Source organism: Myxine glutinosa, chromosome 6 (assembly GCF_964187855.1).
Source record: "Myxine glutinosa chromosome 6, kmMyxGlut1.1, whole genome shotgun sequence".
Taxonomy (NCBI): Eukaryota; Metazoa; Chordata; class Myxini; order Myxiniformes; family Myxinidae; genus Myxine; species Myxine glutinosa.
This window is the reverse complement of record NC_136266.1, coordinates 2,876,876-2,898,674: the sequence shown is the minus strand read 5'-3', so window position 1 is coordinate 2,898,674 and position 21,799 is coordinate 2,876,876. Positions and strand designations below refer to the sequence as shown.

At 47.9% G+C, this 21,799-nt stretch overlaps 1 protein-coding gene across 7 annotated transcripts in view; it reads right to left on the bottom strand.

Annotated features, from left to right (window-relative positions):
• MKS1 (MKS transition zone complex subunit 1) overlaps positions 1 to 21,799 on the bottom strand; it is a 101,437-nt gene that overhangs the window by 74,986 nt on the left and 4,652 nt on the right. For all 7 annotated transcript variants that reach the window (XR_010984899.2, XR_010984898.2, XR_010984900.2 and 4 more), the window contains exons 3-5: positions 10,944 to 11,008; positions 10,571 to 10,726; positions 10,344 to 10,447 (exon numbers count right to left, since the gene is read on the bottom strand). Coding sequence is in view for 4 of the 7 variants with exons in the window: in XM_068119522.2 (XP_067975623.2) it covers positions 10,344 to 10,447; positions 10,571 to 10,726; positions 10,944 to 11,008 (325 nt within the window). In the remaining 3 variants the exon portion in view is untranslated. The remainder of the gene's footprint in view (positions 1 to 10,343; positions 10,448 to 10,570; positions 10,727 to 10,943; positions 11,009 to 21,799) is intronic.

Sequence of the window (21,799 nt, the reverse complement as noted above, 5' to 3'; positions counted from 1 at the left end):
ACAGCACTTCCTCCCCGGTCCCTACTGTGTGGACTTCCAACATCCAAAGCCTCTGCTCCAATCTGACATCTCTCAATCCAGGCTGCTACTGATAAACTGGACCCGATTCTCCTTAACAGAATCCTTCCTCACACAGGAAGTCCCTGATTTCCTCGGGTCTCTCCCTGGCTATTGTCTCCTGTGGTTTGATGGGCCTGAACCCCGGCCCAGTGGCAGAGTTGCAGTTTACATCAACAACTCCATTTCTCACTGTCCATGTACTGATCCGACACCTCCACCAAATCCTGCGGCAGTTGCCTCCAAAAACTTGCCTTCTCTTCCTGCAAGGCAAATCCAACCTAAGGCAACCTCAGATCATTCCACAAAGCCCACAAAAAGTGTGTCTGATTTCAAGAAAGCCAGAAAGCAACAAATGCACAACCTCAAGAATGAACTATCAAACATGTCTCCCTCCTCTAAAACCTGATGGCACCTTGTTAAATCTGTCTCTGGAGGATGTGCCCCTTCAACCCTTTCCCCCTCGTGAGAAGGTGGAATGCCTCAAATCTCCATTTCCTTCCAAATACAGTGTCCCCGACTCTTGCTCTCTGTTCCCTTCCCATCCTACCCTACCCAGTCACGACCAACTGCTCCTGGACTGTGTCTTTCTCACCTGGTAATTTCCTTTCTCACCATTTGCCCAAGGTAATCTTCCATCTCCTTGGAAGGCAGCCAACATCACTTCATTACACAAACATTGTGAAAAAAAAGAGATACCGGTACTCTTAACTGCAGACCTATCAGGTTACTTCCAATCAGCAAGGACATGGAATCCATCAATGCACTCGACATCAAATCCTTCCTTTTCTTCAACTGCCTCATCTTAGCTTGTCACTCCACCTTGAACATGCTGCTTCTACTCTCCTAAAAATGGATGGAGGCCCTCAATGTCAGACATGAGATCAGGGCAGTCTCTCCAGATATGTCTTGAGCATCTGATACAGTCTGTCATCGCGCCTTGCTCTCCAAACTCTCTGCCCATGGTATCAATGGCCAATTCCTCTCATAGCTTACTGAAGTACTCCACTGTTTTAGTAAACGCTTGACTCTCAACAAGATTGTTTCACCTCCTCTCCCTATTAAGGCTGGAGTGCTCCAACGCAGCGTTCTGGGCCCAGTCCTATTCCTAATTTTCATCAAAGATCTCTCCGACTTTCTGAAAAATCCCCTTCATCTATGCGCTGATGACTCCACCCTCTGCCATGAAATTGCTCATCCTTCAAACAGGTGGGCTTCAGCCTCTTCCCTCTCTTCAGACCACAATCACAAGTTGGAATTGGAATACTTCGAATATGTCTTTCAATTCTGACAAATCTCCAACTCTCACTATCTCTCTCCGAAAGGACCGTCTGGAAAACCCTCATATCTACTTTCTGAACAATCCTCTTGAGGAAGTTCAGTCATTCAAACTTTTTGGGATCATCATCAGCCATGATCTTTCTTGGGCAAACCACATATCTAAATTGGCCTCCAAAGCCTGCTGCCTAATCGGCATCCCAAGTCGTGCAAAGTCCTTCCTTGGCACACCTGAACATTCATCTCCTGATAAGGCCTTTTCTCTCTTCGCAAGGCTTAATAAGGCCTTTCTTCACATCTCCTGATAAGGCTTGATTGCTCTATAGTTTGAGCTGGCACCCCTGTCTCACACCTTGCTCAGGCTGAAGCCATAATGTTACGGTTTGTGACCTTTTTCTTCTTCCTTCCCCCCCACACCCACCTGTGAGTTAGACCAAGTGGTTTGGTCCATGTGTATAAAGCCTATGATTGGCTATGGGGCAGGGGAGTGGCCAGGAAGGTGATTCAGAGGAGTGAGTGGCCATTTTGGAGGAGGACTTATGGCAGAGTGCTTTTCCGGGGGTTGTGGAGTGTCCAGCTGCAATCTCTCTAACTGAAGGGTTTTTTATTTTTTTTTTGTATACTGAATCGAGGCTCGTGAAAGAGCTAACATTTACTTCACAAACAAATCAACCAGACAAACAAAATATATAAAAAGAGGGAGCGGAAAACAAGATGGGGAGAGAAGGGGAAGCACACAAACACAGCATTTGAGAGCAGGGAGATGTGTGGAAGGGAGAGGGCTTGGGGGGTGGAGGCGTGGGAAGGGGGGGGGGGGAGGGAGAAGTATAAAACACAAGGACACCAAGGACTCCCAGGTCAGAAGTTGGTATTTCAAAAAAGTGGAATTGGGGTGAAATTAGCGGGGGTAGAAAAGATCAAGGTTTTGGATGGGGGAAGATAAGAGATGGTGGTGAACAGCTGTTTTAAAGACCTGGAGGGTGGAGTGGGATTGAAGAGAGTGAGGGAGTTTGTTCCAGAGGCGGGAGAAAAGAGGAATGAAGGAGTGAAGGTGAGCAGAGAGTCTTGATTTTGGCAGTTTGACCATAAGAGGGTTGCAGGCAGATCTTGTGCGACCTGTAGGAATATTTGCGGGACAGAGCCCAGAGAGAGCTGGGGGGGCAAGGCCAGAGAGGAGTCGGTAGAAGACGGAAAGACCACCAACCTGCCTGCGGTGACGTTGATCGAACTCTTGCTGCCTACCACTGGGGCCTACTCGTGGACCGGCCTACTCTTGGACCGGCCTACTCTTGGACCGGCCTACTCTTGGACCGGCCTACTCTTGGACCGGCCTACTCTTGGGACCGGCCTACTCTTGGGACCGGCCTACTCTTGGGACCGGCCTACTCTTGGGACCGGCCTACTCTTGGGACCGGCCTACTCTTGGGACCGGCCTACTCTTGGACCGGCCTACTCTTGGACCGGCCTACTCTTGGACCGGCCTACTCTTGGACCGGCCTACTCTTGGACCGGCCTACTCTTGGACCGGCCTACTCTTGGACTTGCCTACTCTTGGACCTGCCTACTCTTGGACCGGCCTACTCTTGGACCTGCCTATTCTTGGACTGGCCTATTTGGGTTTTTCCCTCTTTTCTCCCTTCTTGGTTTTATGTGTGGGAAGAGATTTTCGTGTGATAATCCATAAATAAAGACAGTGTGATTGAAGGCTTGGCTTGGTGTGCTCCAGGCCGTAACAAATTGGGGGTTCGTCCGAGATCTGGATTACATGATACCTGTCTTGGATTTTTGTTTTTTTTCGCAGTAGTAAGTTTCCTCATTGGCAGATAATTTGACTTTTGTTTACGGTGCTGATATTTCTATATTTACTGCAGTCGTACACCATGGCTGAGGAGATGGATTTTGAAGTGAAGGAATTTGTGGAAAAGAAGGGGCTATCAGTGCAAGATGTAGAACTGTTATGTAAGGTAGAGTTACGAGCTGTAGCTGATCATCTTGAGGTTAGTGGGACATCGCGTATGAAAAAGGCGGAGATTGTTTCGGCTATTGTCGGTCACATGGGTTTAGCACCAGGGGTAAGATTGAGGAGTGAAGCCTTGGAATTGGCCCGGATAGAATCAGAAGAAAGACAGCTCAGATTAAAGTTAGAAGACAAGGAACGGCAAAGAGAGTTTGAAAGAGAAAAGGAAGAAAAGCAAAGAGAGTTTGAGTTAAGAAAATTAGAAATTCAGGTGGGACAGGCCCAACCGGTTTCCATCGATTCAGGTGGGGGTCAAAATGATCTCCCCCGTTCCTTTGATGTGGCTCGGAACATTAGACTTGTTCCCAAGTTTAACGAGGAGGAGGTGGAAACGTTTTTTCTGTCTTTTGAAAAGATAGCAAAAAGTCTTCAGTGGCCCGTACAATACTGGACCCTGCTACTACAAAGTGGGTTCATAGGGAGAGCCCAGGAAGTGTATTCAGCTCTGTCGGAGGATCAGTCAGAGAATTATGAGGCAGTTAAAAAGGCTGTGTTGTCAGCCTATGAGCAAGTTCCAGAAGCGTTCCGGCAGAAGTTCCGAACCTTAAAAAGACAGGCTGGGCAGACATTTGTTGAATTTGCGAGGGAGAAGGAAATGAGTTTTGATCGGTGTTATCGTTCTCTACAAGTGGATTTTTTTTTTTTTTTGTTTTGTTTTGTATACAAGATCGAGGCTCGTGAAAGAGCGAACATTCATCACACAGAAAGACAAACCGACACATAAAACATATAACATCGGGAGCGGTAGACAAGATGGGGAGAGAGGGGGAAGGACACAAACACAACATTTGAGAGCAAGGACCGAGAGACATGGAGACATCGAGAGATCTGAGAGAGGGCGAGGGCTTTGGGGGGGGGGGGCATGGGAAGGGGGGGTGGGAGAGGTATAAAACATATGGACACTGCCAGGACTTCCAGGAAAGAAGTTGGAATTTCAAACAAGGTGGATCTGGGGTGAATTAGCGGGGGTAGAGAAGATCAAGGTTTTGGATGGGGGAAGATAAGAGATGGTGGTGAACAGCTGTTTTAAAGACCTGAAGGGAGGAGTGGGATTGAAGGAAGTGAGGGAGTTTGTTCCAGAGGTGGGAGAAAAGAGGAATGAAGGAGTGAAGGTGAGCACAGAGCCGAGATTTCGGCAGTTTAACCATCAGAGGGTTGCTGGCAGATCTTGTGCGACCTGTAGGAATATTTGGGGGACAGAGCACAGAGAGAGCTGGGGGTGCAAGGCCGGAGAGGAGTCGGTAGAAGACAGAAAGACCACCTACCTGCCTGCGGTGAGTGAGTGAAAGGCCCTCAGAGATAGCTTCATCGCGGGAGATTCCAATAATTCTGAAAGCTTTGGTTTCAACAGCGTGAAGCCGAGCTAGGTGTGAGGCAGGAGCACCGGCCCATAGGGGAGAACAGCATTCCATTGAGCTGCGGATGAAAGCCTTGTATGTGGTGAGGAGCTCAGGTGTGCCGAGGAAGGACTTCGCACGACGGAGGATGCCCAGTCGGCGACTGGCTTTGGAAGCCAGCTTGGAAATGTGGTTTTCCCAAGAAAGATCATGGCAGATAGTGAGACCCAAAAGCTTGAGCGACAGAACTTCTTGGAGAGGATTGTTGAGAAAGTAGATGGGAGGGTTGTCCAGTCGATCTTTTTGGAGAGACATAGTAAGAGTGTGAGATTTGTCAGGATTGAAAGACATGTTCCACTTGTTTGACCAGTCTGTGATTTCGTCCAAGTCTTCAGAGAGTGAGGAGGCTGCAGACTGCCGATCTGAGGGAAGAGGAATGGAGCGGCAGAGAGTGGAGTCATCAGCAAAGAGATAGAGAGGATTTTCAAGAGAGTCAGAGAGATCATTGATGAAGACCAGAAAAAGCACAGGGCCCAGAGCACTGCCTTGCGGGAACTCCAGCCTGAACAGGAAGAGGAGATGAGAGAAACCCATTCAGGGCCACACGTTGACGACGACTAGAGAGGAAGTCCGCCAGCCCTGCGTGGAGATTTCCATGGATACCAAAGGAGGAGAGTTTGGTGAGCAGAGCGGGGTGGCAGACCGTATCGAAGGCACGTGATATGTCGAGGGAGACAGCTCTTATTTCCTGTTTGGCATTGAGGACCTCCATCCATTGTTGAGACAGCAGAAGCAGCATGTCCAGAGTAGAGTGACCTGGTCTGAAACTAAATTGATGATCAGAGATCAAGCCATTGGAGAAGAGGAATGATTTCATATCCGAAGCAATGATGGATTCCATGACTTTGCTGATAATTGGGAGAAGGCTGATTGGTCTGTAGTTGCTAGGATCTGTTTTTGCACCTTTTTGTGCAAAGCGGTGATGTTGGCTGATTTCTAAGCAGATGGCAGTTGACCTTGAGCAAAAGAGAGGGTGAAGAGAACAGAGAGAGGGTGAGATAGAGCGGCAGAGCAGGATTTTAGGACCCGTGGGCTGATGCAGTTGGGTCCAGTTGCAGAATCAGAGTCGAGGGTTGACAGAAACTTTTCCACCTTGTCAGGAGGAAAGGACACGGAGTCCAGGAGCAGCTGGGTACGACTGGGTATGGTGGGTACAGAGAGGGATGGGTTTGGGACACAAGATTTAGAGGCAAACACAGAGTTGAGGCATTCAGCTTTTTCACGTGCGGAGTCAGCTGTGTAGCCGTTTGAGGTAAGGGAGGGGATGGAGGGGGAACAAACACCAGAAACGGATTTGACCAGACGCCACCAGGATTTGGAAGAGGGAGACAGATAAGAGAGTTCGGTCTTGAGAACGGAGAGATATTGTTTCCTGGCTCTCCTGAGGGTGGACACACACTTGTTTCGGGCTTTGTGAAAGGAAATGCGATTTCCTTCCGTTGGATTTGCTTTCCAGGAGACGAAGGCATGTTGTTTCTGGGCAACAGCCTCACCACAAGATTCCGTGTACCATGGACGGGAGGAAGGGTATGACAACTGAAGACGAGATGGGATAAATCTGTGCATGAGAGAAAGCAATTTACTTTGGAAGAATTCCCAGGATGAGTTGATGTCAGAGGTGGTAGAGATGGGAGACCAGTCCAGATGATTGATGGCTGATGATGGATAGGACCTATGGTAATCTAAGGGAGGTTATCTTGATGGAAGAGTTCAGGAACAGTATCCCCTTGGACATTAGGACACACCTTATGGATCATAAGGTTGGTGTGTTGAAAAAAGCTGCTGTTGGTGCAGATGATTATGAACTCACCCATAAGAGAGGCCTTGGTTATCCTCATTACGGTACTACCTGGGATAACCCGAAGGGGGTTCGTGAGGACCGGTCAGAGGGGAAGTGGACAGACCATAGGGGTCCATTGGTGCGGCCGTCTCTGGGTAGAGAGTTTGAGTGGTCGAGTCAGGCATCTCGCCGGGACCGGCCCCCACCTGTTATTACTGTAAGCAGAGGGGACATCTGAAGTCGAATTGTTGGAAATTGCAAAGGGAGGAGAAGCAGGGAGACTCCGTTAGACCTATTGCATTGGTTCGAACCAAAGTGGACAGCCACAGGGATCGTACCCTTACAGTTAAGGCTGAGTATAATACTGCGGACCTTCCGAGCCCCGTACAGGACCATTATAAACCCTTTGTGTCAAAGGGCCAAGTGTCTTGGGATGGGAAAGTCAAGTCCATAGTTATTCTGAGGGATACTGGGGCCGCCCAGTCATTGATGTTGTCTACCGTTTTACCATTGACTTTGAGTAGTTCGGGGAAAGCGAGTGCCTTAATTCAGGGCATTGCAGGTCGTTATGTCCCAGTCCCCTTACATAGGGTGAACTTGAAGTCTGATTTGGTCACAGGACCCGTGATGGTAGGAATAGTCCCCACTCTCCCCATAGAGGGTATTAGTTTCGTATTGGGAAATGATTTGGCTGGCAATAGGGTTTGTGTTTCCCCAGTAGTGAAAGAGAAATTCCTCGAAGAGACGGAGAACCCTAACCTTCGGGACTATGTAGGTACTTTCCGGAAAAGACTTACCACCGCCTGCAATGTCGCCAAGGAACATTTGAAAGCACCTCAGCGAGTAATGAAGGCCCGTTTTGACCTGAATACGACAGCTCGTAATTTTAGGCCTGGAGACAAAGTGCTAGTTTCACTACCTCTGCCTGGGGAGCCACTATTGGCGAAGTTTAGCGGTCCCTACTGGGTCGGAAAAAAACTGAGTGAGGTGAACTACGTGGTGCGGACCCATGACAGATGGAAACCCCGCCGGGTGTGCCACGTTACTATGCTTAAAAGGTACTATGAGCTATGATGCCTGTAAATGTCACAAGGAGAGATGGCTGTTTGTTTACTGCACTGTTTATGCTGGGTTAAGTTTATGCTTGCACTGTTTATCCTGCCTTTGTAAAAGAAAACTTTTCTTGGGGTAAAGTTTTCTTCTTTAAGGGGGGGAGGTGTTACGGTTTGTGACCTTTTTCTTCTTCCTTCCCCCCCACACCCCTCTGTGAGTTAGACCAAGTGGTTTGGTCCATGTGTATAAAGCCTATGATTGGCTATGGGGCAAGGGAGTGGCCAGGAAGGTGATTCAGAGGAGTGAGTGGCCATTTTGGAGGAGGGCTTATGGCAGAGTGCTTTTCCGGGGGTTGTGGAGTGTCCAGCTGCAATCTCTCGACCTGAAGGGTGACGTTGATCGAACTCTTGCTGCCTACCACTGGGGCCTACTCTTGGACCGGCCTACTCTTGGACCTGCCTACTCTTGGACCTGCCTACTCTTGGACCTGCCTACTCTTGGACCTGCCTACTCTTGGACCGACCTACTCTTGGACCGACCTACTCTTGGACCGGCCTACTCTTGGACCGGCCTACTCTTGGACCGGCCTACTCTTGGGCCGGCCTACTCTTGGACCTGCCTACTCTTGGACCGGCCTACTCTTGGACCGGCCTACTCTTGGACCGGCCTACTCTTGGACCAGCCTATTCGGGTTTTCCCTCTTTTCTCCCTTCTTGGTTTTATGTGTGGGAAGACATTTTCGTGTGATAATCCATAAATAAAGACAGTGTGATTGAAGGCTTGGCTTTGTGTGCTTCAGGCCGTAACAATAAATACAAAGAACCACCTTTAGAGGCCATTTTTCCTCACAGAGCGGGGGTTGGCCTTTTTCGGGCACCGTGGTGCCCTTTTTGAAGCAATGTTTTATGGCCGGACGCCCTTCCTGCCGCCAACCCCGTTAGTCGCCTCTTGCGACACACAGGGAATTACCAGTGAACTGGAACTCAATTTGTCGACCTCGGAAGGATGACCCCTCTGGCATTAATTCAGCGATCGACCGGGATTCAAACCCAGGATCCTATCATCCTCGGATCCCAAGCCGGCACCCGAACCGCTAAGTCAACACCAGGCTGTGAAGCCATGAATACAAAGGACTTCAAAAAATCATTGGAATCTCCGGCGCTGAATCTGAGTTCATGGACCTATCACTTTCCCATTGCAAATAGGTCGGTGGTCTCTGTCTTGTATCGCCTCCTTTCTGGTTTTGCACCCTCTGCCCTTTTATGCTTTATCCCTGACAGATTTCTGCAGGGTGCATGCAGTCTTCCCAATAACCCCCTTTTGGTGAAACTCCCAAAATCCAGGATCATGGCTCACCTACACTCATTGTGCACCGCTTCTTTCCTATTCTATCTCCAGGTGCAGCATAACATTATCGCCTGACGCCAAAGGGGGCCCGGCGATGACGCGTGCTGAAAGGGAGTACTCAGTTTTCACTCCAGTTGTTTTCTTTCTTTCTTTTTCTTTCTTGTTTGTTTTCTTGTTTATCCGGGCGATATCTCAGCCATCCTTTGAGCTAGGAAGCTGAAATTTGGGTATGGCAGTGACGAAGTGATGTGGCTATAAAGGATATTTTTGATTTATTGATTAATCAAGCGATTACATTTTTTTGATTAATTACTTAATTGATTAATTTTTTTTAAAGGTCAAGATTCGGATGAAGCAGTGGTGGTTTAGGTATGCTGTTTGCCAATTGATTAAAAAATTAATTATTTTTTAAATTTTAATTATGCAATTAATCAATTAATCAATGAATGATTGTACACTGTTCTCCATCCCAATTCTGTCTCCATGTGCTGCACTGTGGCATTGCCGGGTACCAAAGGTGACCCGGCAATATCACGTGCTGGAGGATATGTTATTTATTTATTTGGAACGGGGCAGTGTACTTTAAAAGTAGGTCTACTTGTTCGTTCCTAATCTCCCACATGTGGAATCAACTTCCACAGGCTCTTCAATCTCATTCTTCCCTCCAGGGCTTCAAGTGAGCTATTCATCACCATCTCATGTCATCTCCCATCCACACCCATGATGTTTTTCACCCTCATTAACTCTCCGCAGGTCCACCTCTTTCGATGTTTCCAGGTTATTACATTCCCCTCCCCTTTGAACACCCCCCCCCCACCCCCCACCCTTGTAGTACTGTTTTAGAAGTGCTGAAGCCGCTTCAATACCTGGTTATTTTCTTCCCTCCATCCGTCCTTACATCCTACAAAAATTAAGGAGAACCTTTCGAACACGCCGTGTTTAATTCAAGGGTTCTAAAGTGTAATTCTCGAGGGTTCTAAAGGTTAATTATAATGGGTTCTAAAGTTGTCAGCATTTGGAAGTCGTGTAACTTGCATGGATTTCACACATGTTGCCAAACTGCACAACATCCTTCGGACACGGGTGCAATTGTTTTTGTTCCATCTCTGCTTCTTCCCCAGTTTTCCCTTCCACTTCTGTAATTGAGAGTTTGCACCTGTATCTATCTAATTCACCCCCTGTGTCCTCCTCCCCCTCCACTGATCCTTCTTAGTATCCTATTTTGTCATTCTACCCTGCTTTTGGTGCATAATCATACAACCATCAGCCCCGCCACTCTTCTTTCCACTGTTATTTTTATGTCCTGGTTGATTGTGTGTCCTTGCTTCTCTATGAGCCTAGACTTGGGATACAAATTAAAATAATAAAAATGAAAAATAAAAAATAAAAAGAATGAAGAGATGTTAAAGCTCACGGTGCATGGCAGGCTGGTCTTCGCCTTCGTACTGTGGCAAAGCGCTCTTCAAGGGTAGTGGACGTGCTGTAGTTTCCCCCTCTACACAGCACGGACTCTGCGCGCTAGTAACACAAGCGTACACACTGGCATCATGATGTGTGGCAATTTCCAGGCTAAAGCAAAAGGGGGTGAGGTTACCACACATCGTGTGGTTACACACTAGCACACCAAAAATATAAACACACCTCATGCGACCTGGTGTAAGGGTCATTCTCTGTGTAGGTGAATATGCGACAGGTAGTCAACCCGCCATCAGCTTCGATCTTAACCAGATCCTCATGGTATTGTCGTTCCAGGGGGGATAAGCAGAACGTTGGATCACGGTACAGCTCCAATTCATACTGTATCCCACATTCATAACAAAACACCAAGAGGTGAGATGGAGAGAGAGGATCTGTTGTGGATTGACATCAACACTTAAAAGGCAGGGCCTCAGAATGTCACAGTAAACTTGGATAAAACAAGCATTTGATTCAAAAATATCATGCAAAAAATTAGCAATGTAATATGATTCGCTCAAAAGTAAAAGCTAAGAGGAATTACAATCGTTTGACAAACCTTGCTGAACAGTTTCTGCTGCCAGGAGATGACAACCTCCTCTTCCTCTTCATCCTCACCTTGACCTCCACGTAAAAACAGAACAGCATGTTTACCTTGATTTTCCACCATTTTACACAACATCTCCCTAACCTCCCCCTTTTGGTCAAGTCTGGAAAGTCAGGCAAGTAAAAGTACCAAGTGCATACATATTTCTCCAGAAAATCCTACGAATGTCGATGAAAATCCTACGAATGTATGCCGCGACATTGTTTCAATAGGGAGAAAGAGGGGTAAGTTTATAGGTACCCGACGGTTCCTGATTCATAGAGGAAAATTTTAAAGGATAAAAAATGTTTTCAACAGCAAATGCACATGATTACAGTGTGGAAGTGTAAAATTTATCTATGAATCGAGTGATTTATATGAGCCACAACCTGTCAAAATCGTGTGTTTAGAACCAACTCACCTCGTGTGCAAGTTTTTTATGACTTCCATCAAGAAGTTAAAATTTGTCTCCAGTAGGCGAATTATCGCTGGCACCCTGACCACTCATTTATTTGCTCGGGAAAGTATAACTCTTAACAGAGGCAACGTTAGACCACCTCTTATCATAGTTTTGTAGAAAACCACAGAATGGTAAATCATTTTTGTATAGTTTTAATTACTTCTTTTTGACTAAGCATGATATATGGTGCTCTGAAATATAGTATTAGTATTAGATTGGGTGTTCCCAAATGAGAAATAATTTTGTACAATATCGAATAATGATGTTTTTAATCCACTCAAATATAGATATAAAATGTTTTTGTACTGAGTTCAATAAATCGGTTGTAGAAAGATATTAATTTGAAAGATATTGTTTTCAAGGCAAAGAATGATACATCTGGCACCAGGTTGTCTGACTGGCACCAGGTTGTCTGACTGGCACCAGGTTGTCTGACTGGCACCAGGTTGTCTGACTGGCACCAGGTTGTCTGACTGGCACCAGGTTGTCTGAAGTAAATTAGCATTAAAAAAAAAGTTAATTACAATTTCCATTGTTTGGTGAAACTAATTTCCATCAATGCTTATTTGCCATTTGCTCGGCAAACTTGTTTTCATTGTGGCTGTGGTATCGGCTCAGTATGGAGTCTGTAACGAACATTGTTTGATAGTGAAATGCAAATACAGTACTTGTAAATTATTGGGCAGGGTGGTGAAGGGGTGTGCTCCCTCCCACCAATGGAAGTGGATGGTTTGCTTTTGCGTTAACCTGTGGGGGATGGGTTCACCTGTACGTTTCTTTCTTCACACTTGCTCTTCATATACAAGTTAATATTGTTGCGGATATGAGGATGGCATTTTTTTGATTGTGTGTATTGGATTGTGGTAAACTGCTGTGTACCATTGGTTGGATATGGCCCCTCTTGCCTCCAGAGTTGTATAAAGGTAAAAAGGGCGTCTCGGTAATTAGTCCATAAAGCATACACGTCAGCCAATCATAGAATACCCCTGTTCGATAGCTTATATCTTATTATGTGTCTTAGGGTAAGGCTGTGTCTCCCATTAACTTAAATACTCCATTGTACCAAGTGAAATAAGAATAGGTCCCCTTTCATTTCATTTCGATGGCCAACTGCATTTTGGGCGGTTTTCTTCAGCCACCATTGGCCACGAGGCAGGGTTGGGGAAGAAAGGCGTGTCGCCACCTCGTCATAGAGGGGAGGAGTGAGCCAGCCCCGAACAACCAACTAAGCATGAGGGGTTTGGTTTGAGAGTCCAAAGAAAGAGCTGGGTCGTCAGAGAGTTGCGCTTTTACTGAGTCCAAAGAAAGAGCTGGGTCGTCAGAGAGTTGCGCTTTTACTGAGTCCAAAGAAAGAGCTGGGTCGCCAGAGCAGATGCGCTTTTACTGAGACAAGCAGCTCCGACCCGTGACTCCGCGCACACGACAGGCTCGGTGGCATCAGCGGCCGTCGAGGTCCAGCCCGACGTCCCGTGCGGGATCAAGCTCCAGCCAGCTCCGTGCCATCCCCCCCGTCCCCCCCTCCAGCCACACACCTCCTTCCAGCAATCCACTCTGCAATTCCCCGCGTGAGTCAGTGTCTTTGTTTGTTCTGTCCTGGGTAGGTAATTAAGCTTGTATAAGGAATTCACTGTGTCACCTGCGTCTCATGTCCCTGTAAATAATCGTGACTGCTCCTTTTTGCTTGTGTGTGTAAATAATAAATCCCGTTACTCTTCTGTACGTCTTCTTCCTCTTTGCATTCGGTCGCTTTAGAGTTTTCCCGATTGAGTAGCTGTGGCGCGATACGGCCAACGTTTGGGTTGAATCGGGTTTTAGTCGGGGAATAACTGTTCGGCCGCGGTTACACCACCGCTCGGTCAAAATAACATCTAATCCGCGGTCCGTAACAAATTGGTGTCGGGGAGTGAGATACGAGGCCCGAAGCACGCTTAACGCGCTCAAAATTACGAGCTGCTGAAAATTTGTGTTTTAAAGCAAAACCCGAATTTTGAAATCGCGCCATGGCTGGTCAAGGCGACGGGATGCCGGTGGGAGAGATACAGACAGACGGGGTAGAACCGACCCAGGACCTCGGGGAAATGTATGTGGATGAAAGAGAGGAGGAGAACATTGGCAATGTGGTTGAGGGGGTATCAGGCGCGCAAAATGGCGTCCTCGCGCACGAGGCTTCAGGCGCGCAAAATGGCGTCCTCGCGCACGAGGCTTCAGGCGCGCAAAATGGCACCTCACACATGGCTACGGCGGCCGCACCCGCTGCACAAGTGGGAGGGATGGCCGAAATGCAGGCCCTCATGGAGCAATTTATGGCGCAAATGCAGGCGTCCCTCAAACTGCAGGGTGAGCAATTGGGGGTAATGAGGGACGAAGCGAGGGGCACCGGTGAGGGATTAGGAAAAAAATTTGAGGGGTTAGACAATGGGATAAAAGAGGTGAAAAATGGGTTAATGGGGTTAGAAAATAGGATGGAAGACAAATTGCGGGAAATAGGGGAGCAATCCGCCCGGGAAATCGAACAGATGGGGAACCAAATAGAGGAGGTGAAAATCGGGTTAGAAAGTAAATTGGATGCTCAGAGGGATGAATTGGGACAGATGAGGGCAGCATCTACAAAAGAGAGGGAGGAGATGAAAGAGGAGATACGACAAGGTGTAAGTGAGGAGGTCTCGGGAGTACGCGAGGAGGTAAAGCGAGGCGAAAAGCGTATAGAGAAAGAGGTGAGAAATGGAACGGCTAGGTTACAAGGGGGAATAGAAGATCTGACGGAGGAGGTGGAACAGCTGACGGAGGGACAAAAAGAACTAACGGAGCAGGTTCAAAGGAACACTGCGGTACTAGGAGGGTTAAAAGCGACACAAAACGACATTAAAAATGACTTAATAGCGACACAGAGGCAATGTCAGATGGTACGTGAGGGACTGACAACGAGGTTGGAAGAGGTGACAGAAGTAATGGAGACAAAGGACCGAGAGGTGAGGACGCACATAGAAACGGTCAAGGTAGCCTTAGAGGACGAACTTGAGGAGACGCACCGGGAAATAAAAGAGGTGAAGCAAAAAATAGAGGAAGTGGAAGAAGAGGTGAGTGAAATTAAGAAGAGACGGACAGAAACTAAGAGAGAAATACAGGAGGAGGTGATGGAATATGTACAAGGTCGGTGCTCAACTCATAATGGTGTGCTCACTAACCAAATAAAGAGTTTGCAGGTGGCGAAGGAGGTGCGGAGACGAGGTGTCAAGGTGAGTGGCGATATACGTGGAAATGTACATGATGTGAGGGGAACTTCAGTCGGCTTGGGGGTTGATGTGGACCCGGGTGTTCGTGAGAGGCCGTTGGTGAAGTGTGCGACAGGTACGGTGTGCGAAAAAAGAGGTGTGCGAGAATGTCCGACCATGGGGTGTGTGAGGAAAAAGTGCGCGCCGAGGAGTGAGTGTGCTGTCGAGAGTGAGTCGGTCGTAGCGCGTGTGCGAGGGAGCACATGGAAGCGCGTAGTGAGAAGTGTTACAGAGGATGTAACGGAAGCATGCACGCCTGTGGTGAGTGTTACGGAGGAAGTAATGAAAGAGTGTGTGCAAGAGGATGCGCGGGAAAGGTGTGTAACGGACGGGTGCATGGGGAAAGAGTGCGCTGTCAAGAGTGAGGGAGAATGCATGCCTGTGGTGAGTGTTACAGAGGGTGTAACGGGAGAGTGTGCGCAAGAGTGTGCGCGAGAAAGGTGTGTAACGGATGGGTGCATGAGGAAAGAGTGCGCTGTCGAGAGTAAGGGTGAGTGCGCTGTCAAGAGTGGAGGTGAGAGTAGTGAGAGTGACACGGAGCGTGAGTTGGTTGTGACAGGTGAGCGAGGATGTACACCTGGAATGGAAGGATGCACACCTGGAATGGTAGAGCGTGTGTGGGAATGCACACTTGAGTTGGTAGTGAGGCACGTGGTTGGGTGTGCGAGTGAGAGCACACCTGTGATTGTCACAGAGGAGGTGACCGAGAAGGGGGCGCGAAGAGGTGTGTTGGTGAGGTGTGCGAGCGACGAGTGTGTGCCAAGGTGTTCGGTGGTCAGGTGTGTGACCAAGTCTGTGAGCGAAAGAACGAATGCAATGACGAAGTATGCGGGGTGTACGGGCGGCGTTGGAACACCGAGCTCAGTGAGGGTGAAAGGGGTAGCGTATGCGTGTAAGCATGCAGGTGAGGCATCGACGGTAACCGGGGTAGCGGTTAGAACGACATTTAGCCGAATCGGGCCCTCGGTGCGCGTCGGGCAGCTTCGCGTGCCGCGAGGACCAGCGGGGATCCGAACCACGGCGGGTTCGAAAGGACCACCGTACGTGATCCATGCTGGGCCGCGTTTGGAACGGCCGCGTCCGTGCTCCGCTAGGCGGAACGGGCAGCCCGATAGGAAGGGTTGTCATGGCGACCCCTTTTTGTTGAGGCGCTCCGGCAGGTCGAGATCGGGCAATTGGATGGCTCCGTGCCAAGGGGGTGCGTGGGATCTCGGCCCGGGTAAGCGTCCTTCCCTGCACCGAGTGTCGGACGTATCCAGCCGCCGGCACCAAACAACCCGCATTCATTGCTCGGCTTTACGAAGCCGGGCTGTGGAAGTGAATTGGCGCACCGAGAGGCACTAGTGAGAAGACTGATGATGATAATAGTGATAGTGGTTTTGATCCGAAATTTAGAAAAGTGAATAGAATTGGCAGTAATTGGCAAATTTTTGATTGGTTGGAATTTGGTGTGCAAAATTGATAGTAAGAGATGCCCCATGTGATGGGATGGCCAATCCACCATCCCTCACAGCAGGGGGGCAAAGGAGCACTAGTCTTATGGGGTTGATGGCAGTGAAAACTAGCCCGGGAGGGTTAGGATATATCGTGTGTAGGGCCCTAGAGAAATGACCTTAGGTAACGTTAAGGTTAGGTGGTGACAATGATACCTGTAGCTGGGGACGCAGGTAGATTAGTGTGGATGATAATGACGTGGTATGTGCTTAGTTTAAAGGGAAGACGGGGAGCACTAAGTTAGCAGGGCAACAGGTAGTTAGATGATGCCATGTGAGTGTTGGAGGTGAATTCAGAAGTGTATTGTGAAAGGTGTGATTGAACAGGTGTGATTGCACAGGTGTGCAACTGAACAGGTGGATGGAGCAGTGTTTGAGTGATGGTGATAGTGATGAGTGTTGTATTGACCAAATGGTCCAGGGAGAAGGAGGGTGCAGGTAGCACCAGGTGAGATTGCACAGGTGTGCAACTACAGGTGAATGGAGAACAGGTGTATGGAATAAATGGTCTGGAGCATATATGGAGGATTGGAATGGATGGTCGAGGAGTGAGTATGATGGAAACAATGGAGTGGAGTGGATGGTGCGAAGGTGTGAATGGGGGAAGAGTGGACCCCCATCATGAATACCCGGGGAGGGTAGTGTAAGTGTTAGGTAGAGGGTATAGGTAAATTGTGGTTGGATATTGGCATCTGTGGTGCGGTTGCAGAATGGTATTGTGGATGGGTGCATTAGTGTTGTGGAAATGGCTGGGCGTGTAGCCTGTTAGTGTGTGTAGTTGGTTTGGGCACTCCACCACTGTGAGGATGTCGGCCAGGTGAGGCCGCAGGTGGGCTCTGGGAGCCGGTAGTAGTTGTTGTGGATGGGGCCTGAGGATCCGGAGGACGGACCCGGGTAGCCCAGTGCCAGAGGGCACCGAGTGGGGTGACAGAGCCAGGAGGGGCCTTCCCCAGTTAGTTAGGTTAGGGTGAGGAGCTAGGTAAGCTCGGGTGGCAACTGCAGTGGTGGAGGTGTGCAGGTGGGTAGACCTGCTGGGAGAGCTACACGCCCCAGCCCAGAAATTGTGCAAGGGCACCGGGAGATGAATCGGGGGAGTGAGACCCCAAATTGAGAAGCACCACAGTTTGGTCAATGGGAATTGGTTTTTAGAACCCATAGTGTAAGATGGCCAATGGATTGGCAGGGAAAGACCCCGGGTAGAGTAAAGAGTGTTAAAGTCATTTAGAGGGTAGATAGGATGAAGGATCTCCTCGCACCATCTGCATCCACTCACCTGAGGTGACAGGTACTCCACACCATGCCATGTTTTGATTATTTTTTATGATGCAAATGTTTGGATTGTGAGACGCATCATGACATGGGTGTGACATTGTGCTGATGTTCCATCTCTCCCTCCTTATGAGGATTGATGATGAATTGGGTGATGGCAAATTTTGAAGTAGAGGGATTGTGGAGACGAATTTGGTATAAGGGAAATATGGGGAAGACGTGACAGTAGTGACGAATTTGTAAAGGTGTAGATTTTGTACATATGGGGTAAGGGCAAGGGTAGTGTAGGTGACGGGGGGGTGACGTACGTTAGGGACGAGCTTTCTCACTTCGCTCTCCGTACGCATTTCGCCCTGCATTGCCTTATTGACGTGTACCCTTGTGACCTTACCCCTCGCTCATTTGTCTTTCCCCTTTTGTCTCCCACATGACCTGTGCGCCATTGGGCGCCGAGGGGAGCGTGCGTGAGTCGGCCATTGTGCGCCCGGAACTCTCAGAACCAGCTGTCTGCATCGATGCACCACATTATGGACCACATGTCTGTGGCCGAGCACCACTTATGGACCCCATGGGTTGGGGCATGGCCCCTCTGCTGGAACCGGCCATGAGGGCCCGAAATCTTGCTGGCGGACCTTGGCCACAGGGCACCGATGCCCCACAGGTGAACCACACGTAGTCGGCCCTGTGGGCCATAAATAAAGATAAATAAAATGGACACGTTTGGGCAAGCTTTATTGCAAATAGGCCGCCAGTAAGAAAATGAAGGAAAAGACAACAACTGGAAGAAATAATAATAGCCAGCAGAGGGAGCCGAAGAGCAAGAGATCACCTGCAGGGTTAGGGGTTGTCGATTTATTTTTATTATTGAACATTCATGAACACTGATGAACAATGGTGACTGCACCGATTGGTGCTTGGGGGTGTATTGGTGCATTTTTAGGTGCTTTCATGGTGCATTGATGCAGAGCAGACTGTCTCCCCCCCAGAAAGAACAATCACAGGTCCTGGGTTAGTCTTGTAAATAAAAGTAGTGTCAATTGTAAATAATGCTCCCCACCGTCAATGTATAGTTTGAAGACCATTCCGCAATTCGGTTAACTGTGGGCGTAAGTCTGTTAGGCAGGGTGCAATGGAGCAGCGGGACACATTTATTTATGTTTTAAAACTGTCGCACTCAGGGTCAGGTTAAAAGTAGAGGGAACTACACCTACGTGTCACACTAAATTAAAGTTATAGGCCCGGGACGTGCCTAAGAGGAGGAGGGTGCAGTGTTGCGGATATGAGGATGGCATTTTTTTGATTGTGTGTATTGGATTGTGGTAAACTGCTGTGTACCATTGGTTGGATATGGCCCCTCTTGCCTCCAGAGTTGTATAAAGGTAAAAAGGGCATCTCGGTAATTAGTCCATAAAGCATACACGTCAGCCAATCATAGAATACCCCTGTTCGATAGCTTATATCTTATTATGTGTCTTAGGGTAAGGCTGTGTCTCCCATTAACTTAAATACTCCATTGTACCAAGTGAAATAAGAATAGGTCCCCTTTCATTTCATTTCGATGGCCAACTGCATTTTGGGTGGTTTTCTTCAGCCACCATTGGCCACGAGGCAGGGTTGGGGAAGAAAGGCGTGTCGCCACCTCGTCATAGAGGGGAGGAGTGAGCCAGCCCCGAACAACCAACTAAGCATGAGGGGTTTGGTTTGAGAGTCCAAAGAAAGAGCTGGGTCGTCAGAGAGTTGCACTTTTACTGAGTCCAAAGAAAGAGCTGGGTCGTCAGAGAGTTGCGCTTTTACTGAGTCCAAAGAAAGAGCTGGGTCGCCAGAGCAGATGCGCTTTTACTGAGACAAGCAGCTCCGACCCGTGACTCCACGCACATGACAGGCTCGGTGGCATCAGCGGCCGTCGAGGTCCAGCCCGACGTCCCGTGCGGGATCAAGCTCCAGCCAGCTCCGTGCCCCCCCCCCCCCCCCTCCAGCCACACACCTCCTTCCAGCAATCCACTCTGCAATTCCCCGCGTGAGTCAGTGTCTTTGTTTGTTCTGTCCTGGGTAGGTAATTAAGCTTGTATAAGGAATTCACTGTGTCACCTGCGTCTCATGTCCCTGTAAATAATCGTGACTGCTCCTTTTTGCTTGTGTGTGTAAATAATAAATCCCGTTACTCTTCTGTACGTCTTCTTCCTCTTTGCATTCGGTCGCTTTAGAGTTTTCCCGATTGAGTAGCTGTGGCGCGATACGGCCAACGTTTGGGTTGAATCGGGTTTTAGTCGGGGAATAACTGTTCGGCCGTGGTTACACCACCGCTCGGTCAAAATAACATCTAATCCGCGGTCCGTAACAATATTATAACTAAGTTTTGAAAATTGCGTATGGAACTATAAAAATTGTGTGCAGTCTTGGGTTTTACAAAAACAAGACTAGGCAACAATTCGAAAATAAATACCTGTAATTCATACAGTTGCATACAAGTTTACTTCAGCAGGGGAGCTATCTCCGGCCTTTTGAGTTAAAAAAAAAAAACTGTCAGGAGTTCCCAGTAAATCTTTTTCAAAAGCAATAATTAAAATTATAAACATCTACTGAATTATCAGGACAGTTATGCTAAAATCCTGTGAAACAATAATGTTAAAGATGAATGAATTACGGATAACATGCAGGTTTGGAATTTGATGTGCTTGCAAAACTCAGGTATTTGTAAGATTATATTTAAAAGTTTAATAAGTAAAATATATAAACTTTTTTTGTAGTTTACATTTACATAGTATAAAGTAAGTAACCTTTCAGATGTCCTTGTAGTGTCGAACATGAGTAAAAGATATATCCAGGGGCGTATCTACGGAAAATAGCGCCGATGGCAAGCACTGAAATTGCGCCCCTGTCCAAACATCTGACACCCATATTTTAGATAACTTTACCATAAATCAGCTCAAAAATACAAGTCAAGCTCGTTAATGTTTTAATTAACAAATTATGGCACGACATGAAAATTACTGCCGTCATGAAAGCCGTGAAAATGCAAACCACACGGCCGTGAATGTCGAAGCAGGTGATGTGTTCGATATGATTAAGTGTTTTCGTAACTCACAGGGGATGTGTTAAGTAGCTGCTGGGACATCCCGCGAAGTTCGCTTATAGTTAAAGTGGCTGCAAAAGCCATGAAAACGCGAAGCACGTAGAAGTTGCTTCTATGAAGCACGTAGAAGTGGCTCGTAGAAGATGTTTTTTTGCGTATGTGCAGCTGCTTTGTGCATGGCTGGTGAAAGATGGGTTTTATTAGTGTGTCATGCTCGCGGTTTATGCTTTTTTTTGCGCCCACGAAAAACCGCGAATTTGTGGGACACATGGCCACGAATAGATAAGCAGGTCACAATTCATCAACCACACATACACGGAAACCCGCAAATAGCGGGGTCCAACTGTATTCACTTTCAATCCTTTGGCCTCCAAACCCTCCTTCCATACTGTATGTTTACTCATTACCTCTTCCACACTGTCGGCTATCAGCACTAAGTCATTAGCATACAGGAGCTCCCAAAGTAAGTCTCCTCTAAGTTCCTGTGACATGGCCTCAAGAACCATGATGAACAAGATTGGGCTTAAGACTGACCCTTGGTGAACCCTCACTTTCACTTAAAAGTCCTCACTTTGCACTGCATTTACCCTCACAGACGTTTATGATCCATCATACATCTCCATGACTGGTGTTCCTGGTGTTGGGCTAGCGGCTAGGGTGCCGGCTTAGGATCCTAGGATCCTGGGTTCGAATCCCGGTCAATCGCTGAATTAACGCCAGGGGGGGTTGACTCAGCCCGTCATCCTTCTGAGGTCGGCAAATTGAGTACCAGTTCACTGGTAATTCCCTGCTTGTCGTTAAAGGCGGCAAAAAGGGTTGGCGTCAGGAAGGGCATCCGGCCGTAAAACATTGCTTCAAAAAGGGGACCGAAAAACAACAACAACCACAGTTCCCGAAAAAGGCCAACCCCCGCTTGCGGGGAAAAATGGCCTCTAAAGGTGGTTTTTATACATCTCCATGACTACCATGACTAACCAATCCTCTTCAAGTAACTTTCTCTGACCATTGCACCACTTCCCAAGGCACCCTGTCGAATGCCTTCTCCAAATCCACAAATATAAAGTGCAGTTGTCTCCTCTTCTCCAGATATTTTTGATGTATATGCCTAATTATAAAAAAAATAAACCCAAATTGCATTTCATGTTTATTAACATTCTGTCATCAATTAATCTATGACTCTCTACCACTTTCATTCCATAGTCCAGCAGCTTCAAACCCCGATAATTACACCTGATTAAGTAAGGCATCACCTTCCCTTTATA